Consider the following 8,224-nt stretch of genomic DNA (forward strand, 5'->3'; position numbering starts at 1 on the left):
GCCAGATTGGTTGCAAGTTTAGATGTTCTATAATGGGTTAAATGGGAAAACTCGAACTATAGTTGATGCTGCTTTTGGTGGAACTTTGATGCCAAAGATAGCTGAGAGTAGGGGAGGCATTGAGCCGAGCCAAGCCTGAACCTGCCTATGTTCAAGCTGAGCTTGATTTAAATATTTCGAGCCGAGCTTCGAGCTGAGTCTCGTCTCGAGCCTAAAATTGTTATCGAGCTCGAGCCCAAAAATTTTAACCGAGCTCGAGCCGAGCTTTGAGCTGAACTCGAGCCTCAACATACATTTAAAAATTTTCAAAAACAATATCTCAAATAAATTATATATAAAATTATACATACATTTTTACATAAAATTGGGCATGACCTCTACATAAAATTAAGCATAACCTATATATATAATACATGTATAAGATTGAGGCATATCCTCTTCTTAAAATTGAGTATAATCTATGTATATAATACCTATATAAAATTCGGCATGACCTCTACTTAAAATTGGGCATAATCAATATACATAATACCTGCATAAACACTCCATAAACACTCCATAAAATTATCTATACATTCCATAAACACTCCATAAAATAGTCTAAACACTTCATACACTGCATAATATTATAACTAAACTTCATACAATAATCAAACACAACAAAATTAAATGAAATATCACTATCAATTTACAATCACCTAAATATAAACTATAAATTCATTATAAAATTACAAACTTCTCTTAATGCTAGAAAATAATAAACGTCCCTGAATGAGCAAAATCTCCACCTATGACAAAAACAAAAAAATAAAATTAGTTATTGTTAGATAAAAAAATACTCTTCCACTACTAGTTACTTAATGTCGTTAAAAATATTAAAATTACCATGATGAGAGAAACATGAAAAATCATGTAGCTGGTAGCATTATCTCTACACTCTTCTTCTCAGGCTGTAACCATAAAACAAAATTTTAATAAATAAAAATAAAAAATATACTAAAAAATATAATAATAAAGAATTGATCAAAGAAATTCACCTTTCGATTTTTATTTATACCGTGAAGAACCCGAACCCAATCACTGCCACAAATCAAAGCTTGAACTGTACTTGGTGGCAAGGAAGAATGATATGAGTCTATTACTCTACCACCAGCACTAAATGTAGACTCTGAAGCTACTGTGGATATGGGAATTACAAGGATGTTTGCTGCCATCTTAGATAATACCCCTAAATTTCATATGACTCACTTTCCACCATTCTAAACCATCAAAATCATATTGTGAAATTTCCTCACAACTATATACACCTTCTTCAAGATAAATTTCCAATTTTGACCTTGGTGAATTAACTACATCCTTTTGTTTCATATAACTCATTAACTTTGACCAACCTGAACTTGATGAAGGCCTACGACTTGTGGAAACACCCATAGAGCTAGTACTTGAAATGATCTCTTCATTTCTAATATCCACATTATATAAGGATACATATTCATCGTAGATCTCATATAAGGTGCGTCGAACTAAATTTATATTCATTGTAGCTTCCTCCTTAGAATATATCACTGGAAAACACATTTCGATCAACTTTAATTTGACCCTTGGATCCAAAACTGAAGCAACAACCATCAATAAATTGCATTCACCCCAATACTTCTCAAATTTCTCTTTCATTCTACTAACCATTGTCCAAATGAAAACATTTTCATTTGTAGAATGAAAATCCAGAACTTCTTTTACCCTATATACCTCACTAAGGTACAAATTAGAAGTAGGGTAGTCACTCCCAGAAATTATATTAGTAACTGGATTAAAAACTTCTAAAATCTCACACACCATGTCAACCTTTTCCCATTCATCAAAACTTGGCAAACAATCATATGTTGGTTCTCCAACTTTAAATCTAGAGAATGCATCTTTGAATTTTAATGCAGAAGACAACATGTCATAAGTGGAGTTCCAACGAGTTGGACAATCAATAACCAACCTCTTTTCACCAAGTTCTAATTGTTGTACAATTTCAGAAAAAGTGCGAAGTTTAGCCTCAGACAGATTTATGAATTTGACACTTTCACGCACATTATCAATGATATCCTTAATCTGAACAAGACCATCTTGGACTAATAAGTTCAAAATATGAGCACAACAACGCACATGAAACAATTTTCCACCACACACCAAATGTTTTTTCCTTGAAAAATCTTGTTTCAAAACTCTGATACAAACATCATTATATGCAGCATTATCAACTGAAATACTAAAAAAATTATTTTTGTTCTCCCACTCTTTCAAACACTTGTAAATAGCATCTGCTATATCAACGACACGAGGAGGAGGAGGAACATGCACAAAACTCAAGACTCGTTTTTTTAGCTTCCAATTACTGTCAATAAAATGCCCAATAATAACCATGTTTTCAATTTTTTGATTTTGAGACTTCCAAAGATCCTTGGTAAGACTAATCTTGTTAATCTCTTTTAAAAAAAATTTCAATTTCTTTTTCTCTGCCTCATACACCTCCATACACTCCTTCTTAATGGTCTTATGGGATATTTTCTCATAATTCATATTTGCAATCTTCATTAAAAAGTTAAATCCCTCCTCTTCTACTATCATGAATGGATGCTCATGCATAAGAATCCAATGAGCAATGAGTACTCTCATTTTAGCTTGATCATATTTTCCTCCAAAATCCATAAAAGGAAGTCCAGATGGACTCTGATCAACATTAGACCCCGCTCCCACTGGTTGAAAGTTTAAGGTTTTTTGTTTTCTCATTGCCAGTTTTCTACTAGTGCAACGTTTCAAATGTTGACTCATATGTGTGGTCACTCCACTACTAATAACACTCAAATTGATTTTACAATGAACACACTGAGCCTTTTTTGTACCATTAAGTGATACTTCTTTGAATTCCAACCACACATGAGACTTTTTTTGTCTTTTTGAAGTATGATTAGAATCACCTTCATTTTCATTTATGGTAATTTCATCTGGGCCCACTTCTATGACAGAGGGTAGTGACTCTGGTGGAGTTGAGTCACTATATATAGCCACACTAGAACTAGTGTTAATTATTGATGTCAACTGAGGAGGTGTTGACATTCTTACTTCTACAAAAAACAAAATTAAAAATTAAAAACATAAAGAAAAGAAAGTTATCCGAACAACAAAGATCCTACACATAATTTAAGATACTTGTCTATTCTTAAAGGAAGGTACGTGACATTGTGACAATCGGGAACGACCCTTGTCTTTCAATGCAGCGGGGTCTCTTTGAGCCAGTAGCCTTACACCCAATAGTTTCCAGTCCAATATACCGATCCTTTTTTTATATATAAATTTAAAAACTTCTAAGAGAAGGAAATAAGCAAAACAACATTCTCTTCTAATATTCTGATGAAATTCAACCTCAATACCAAGAAATTAATGATAGAAATGAAAAAAAAAATCAACACTTACAGAACCCGAAAGTGTGTTCGCCGTTCAAGGATATCTCTAAATCCTTTCCAAGAAAGAAGGAGCACTGTTGAAACGAAGCGAGAGTTAGAAATTTTTTAGGCTTAGGTCGGCGACAAAAAAAAAAAGAACATTAAATATAAAAATCTTACCTCCCGTCGGACCGTCGCTTTCGTCTCGTCAGCGAGGAAGAACTTTAGATGAAGAAATCGAAGAGGAAGGATAAAAATCGATTGTAAAAAAGAGAGATAATTTACATCCGTCTATATCTAACGTATCAATTCAATGAAATATGAACATTTGACAAGGTTTAGGCATCATATATCATCCAATGAGTAAATTTAAGACATCAAAGGTTCACACACAAGATCTCAATTTCCAAAAGATAGAAAAGGAACTATCAAATCACTTTTGCTAATACATCAAGCCATATAACATTTTAGAATAGTAGCAGATATAAGTTCAATGAGAATTAAGAAAGAAGGACAAAAACTAACATTTTTTATTCTTTTTTATAATAAAGAGAAGTTGGATACAATTAAGAAAGCTCCTAATTCCATTAACTATAATAGAGTATTATTGAACAGAATATGTTATCAATACTCAAAATCATGAAATAAAATTCCATTGCTAAAATATATCAAGTAACAATTTGAATACCGTTGTTGTTTATTGCTAAAATGTATGATAAACATACAAAATTTTATAAGAGGTCAGACACCTAAAAATAAGAAGGCAAAAAAGAAACAAGATCGCACAACATAAAAATATTTGGAAGTCTAGAATAATAACTTCATTTATGAAGAACAGTGGAATTTGAGCAAAAAAAACATTGATAACCAACTATTTTCCAAACATTATAGCACTTGAGCTTAGTAAGTCATTCTGAGATATACAAAAACATAACAAATGACAATGTGGGGGATTTTTCTCCCCCACCCTTCCTTTCCTTCTTGAATGTCATAACTCGGTATGAAGTTTCCTGGCTCTCAGCCAACTAGAATGTAATTGATGGCACACTCAAGCAAAAAATAAAACAAAATGAAGAAAAAAATAAAGAGAATAAATAGGTCAACCTCTAGTAAGAACAAGTGTCACTGAAGCACCATTGAACTATTTGAGATGCAAACAATTGCAAGAAAAAGAGAGTATACCAAAAACTCATCTAGTGGAGAAACCTATATTACAATACCAACTGCCATAATTTGATTGCCCCTCACCCACCAAAATCACTTAAAACTAACTTTAACATTAATATTAGGATTGGAATTGTAAAGGTGATTTCCTTGAAACAGTGGAGGTTGTGCAGATGAGACTTGAAATAAGACATGAGAACAAAGAGAATAATTATGACCATCTCTGTTGGAAAATCCATCCCCCAAATCTCTTTTTCTTTAAGTTATAGAGTAAAAGGAAACATCCTTATACAATCTTTATAAAATGATCTTCCCAGTACGTTGTGACAGTGCATTACCTTCTACCCTTAAATCAAGAACTCACCGTTTCAAAAAATCAAATAGTATCAACACTCAAAATCATGAACTAAAATTCATACCGACAGTTTTCTTCCAAGGATTTCTTCCCGAGAGTACTTTGAACAGTCAGTTGCAAATATCTGCAAAAAAAAAAAAAAAATAGAGCTGAAAAAAAGAACATTTGCTTACAGAAACAGATTGTTTGCCATTCAGATATCCAAAAAGACTTTCCAAGAATGAAGGAGCACTGCTGAGAAACGAAGTTGAGAAATGAAGCGAGAGTTAGAGATTTTTTAGGTTAGCTCGACGACGAAAAAAATAGAAAGATTAAATTAAAATCTTACCTCCTTCCATCGGACCGTCGATTTCGTCTCGTCGGCGAGGAAAAACTTTGGATGAAGAAATCGAAGAGGAAGAAGAGAAAGAAATCACATAGAAAGAAGAGACAGAAATCCTAGAGGAAGAAGAGACAGAAATCGCAAAGGAGGAATCGAAGAGGGAGAGGGAGAATGAGGGATTTGAAGACCAAATCCCCCATTTCCCCTGAATACCTGCCAACGGACAGCGATTTCCACAAGAAATCATGCTGAAACAACATGGAAATGGTAGAGTGAGGTATGGGTTTCGTAGGCGAAATGAAGAGAGGTCTCCCGATCCCCGAATCGCTTGTTATATTAACAAGTCGGCTCGTGAGCCGATGAGCCGAACCGGGCTCTGCTCGAGCTCGACTCGTTAATGTAAACGAGCCCATTTCTGAGTTCAAGCTCGGCTCAAGCTCGAAATATAACGTTTCAAACCGAGTCGAAACCGAGCTGAACTCGAGCCGGCTCGGTTCGAAGCCACCCTTAGCTGAGAGTGCGACTTCTCTTTTGGAAGAAATGGCCTAAAAAAACTATCAATGGCCAGCTAACAGAACTATGGCCAAGAAATCTTTTGGAATTCATGAATTGGAGCCATTACCAGCCCTTTTAGCTCAAGTTGTGACTCTATCTCATCAAATTTCAGCATTGACAACCAAACGGATACCACAAAGTGCAGAATATGTTGCAGCTACAAGTATGACAGTTCCAAGTAATGAAGTGCGTCAAGAACAAGTTCAATACATTAACAATCAGAACTATAACTATCGTGGCAACCATGTGCCAAATTACTACCATCTAGGGCTTCAAAATCATGAGAATTTGTCGTATGGAAATAAAAAGAATGTGTTGCAACCTTAACCTCCTCCAGGATTTGATAGTCAACCAAGCGAGAAGAAGATGTCACTTGAGGATGCCATGGTTTCCTTTGTTCAGGAGACAAATGCAAGGTTTAAAAAAACTAATTCACGATTGGACAACATTGAGACTCATTGTAGCAATATGGGAGCCACTGTGAAGAATCTTGAACTGCAAATTGGGCAATTGGCCACGACCATCAATGCCCAACAAAAAGGAGCTTTTCCTAGCAACACAGAAGTGATCCAAAGGAACAATGCAAGGCCATAACACTTAAGAGTGGAAGAGAAATTGAGAGGTCACCATCAAGGGAAAGTAAGTCCACCCCTACAGCTGCGAACAATGGCCAAAGCAAGAATAAAGTAGAAGAAGAGGAGATTGTTAACGATACACTAAGAGTGACTGACATGCCTCCAGCAATTTCATTTCCTGACAATCCTCCTATTATCTTTACTCTACTTCCTTATCCTCAACATTTTCAAAATAAAAAAATTAGATAAGCAATTTTCTAAGTTTTTGGATATTTTTAAGAAAATTCACATGAATATTCCTTTTGTTGATGCCTAGGAACAAATGCCAAACTATGTCGAATTCCTGAAGAACATCATTTCCAAGAAGAGAAGGTTGGAGGAGTTTGAAACAGTGAAGCTTTCTGAAGAATGCAGTGCCATTCTTCAAAAGAAATGGCCGAAAAAATTAAAAGATCCGGGGAGTTTCACTTTGCCTTGCACTATTGGAAATTCATTTTTTGATAAAGTTTTATGTGATCTTGGTGCTAGCATTAATCTTATGCCGCTTTCTGTTTTTAAGAAATTAGGACTTGGAGAGATGAAGCAAATAATTTCTTTGCAACTAGCGGATCGATCCATCAAGTATCCACGTGGAATCATGGAAGATGTATTGGTAAAGGTGGATAAATTTATTTTTCCTAGTGATTTTGTGCTGTTAGATATGGAGGAAGATGAAAAAGTCCAACTAATTCTTGGCCGACCATTCTTGGCTACGGGAAGGGCTTTAATTGATGTTCAAAAAGGTGAATTAACATTGAGAGTAAACAAGGAAGAGGTTATGTTCAACATCTACCAAGCCATGAAATTTGCAGAAGACCCAAGTACTTGCTTACAGGTAGATGTCATTAAGCAATGAGTAGAAGAAGCCTTTCAAGAAGATATGCCAGCTGATCATATAGAACGATGTATCACCACTTCATCTTATGCTAATGATTTTAATAACACTGCTGTTTGTGAATCTGATTTACCTTTTGTTAGTGAAGAATTTCTCCACTATGTATTTTCCTGGGAGCATTGCAGCAGGTTACATCACTTAGTAATGAAGTTGGGAGTCTAGAGCCTATGGTAGCAAAGATTGATTCTATGAATTCCAAAGAAAAGATGCAACAAACTACAACTCCAGAATTGAAGCAATTACCTGAGCAACTTCGCTATGCATTCTTGGGTGATGCATATGAAAATGCAAAGATCTATAAAGAAGGGACGAAGAAGTGGCATGACAAACAGATTCTTAGGCGTGAGTTTGCATCAGGATAGTAGGTTTTACTTTTCAATTCATGACTGAAACTCTTCCCGGGTAAGTTCATATCAAGATGGACAGGTCCTTATACAATTGACAAAGTTTCCTCTTTTGGAGCAATAGACTTGAAGGACAAGACAAGGAATATATTATGAGTTAATGGTCAGAGATTGAAGCACTACTATGGAGAACAAGTGGAGGAACTATGTATTTATTCCTCTTGGACATACTAATTGATGAAGATTGAAAAGTCTGGCTATAGACTTTAAAACAAGCGCTTATGGGAGGCAACCCATAGAACTTTCTTTTATTATTTTCTTTTTTATTATCTTTATCAAAAAAAAAAATTTGGATTTTGATGCAGGTTTATTTTACATGAATAAAGAGCTGAAAATTATAAACTACGGTTGATTCACCATGAAACCAGGGAAGTTCCTTTCATTTCTTCAATCATTTTCACTTTTGCATTACAATGAGGGCATTGCTTAGTTTAAGTTTGGGGGTGTAAACTCCTATAGTCATTTGGTCTTCTTGTTTTTATTT

General features: G+C 34.8%; 1 protein-coding gene across 1 annotated transcript; it reads left to right on the forward strand.

Moving 5' to 3' along the window:
- The first annotated feature begins 6,724 nt into the window (after positions 1-6,724).
- Positions 6,725-7,698, forward strand: LOC137959416 (uncharacterized). Its single transcript, XM_068806799.1, has 2 exons — positions 6,725-7,276; positions 7,465-7,698. The coding sequence occupies exons 1-2, from the start codon at positions 6,725-6,727 to the stop codon at positions 7,696-7,698; spliced, it is 786 nt and encodes a 261-aa protein (XP_068662900.1).
- Positions 7,699-8,224: the final 526 nt, after the last annotated feature.

Source organism: Aristolochia californica, unplaced genomic scaffold (genome assembly GCF_029961685.1).
Source record: "Aristolochia californica isolate CCGP_79_NKW_82.1479 unplaced genomic scaffold, dmAriCali1.0.hap1 SCAF_3, whole genome shotgun sequence".
Lineage (NCBI taxonomy): Eukaryota > Viridiplantae > Streptophyta > Magnoliopsida > Piperales > Aristolochiaceae > Aristolochia > Aristolochia californica.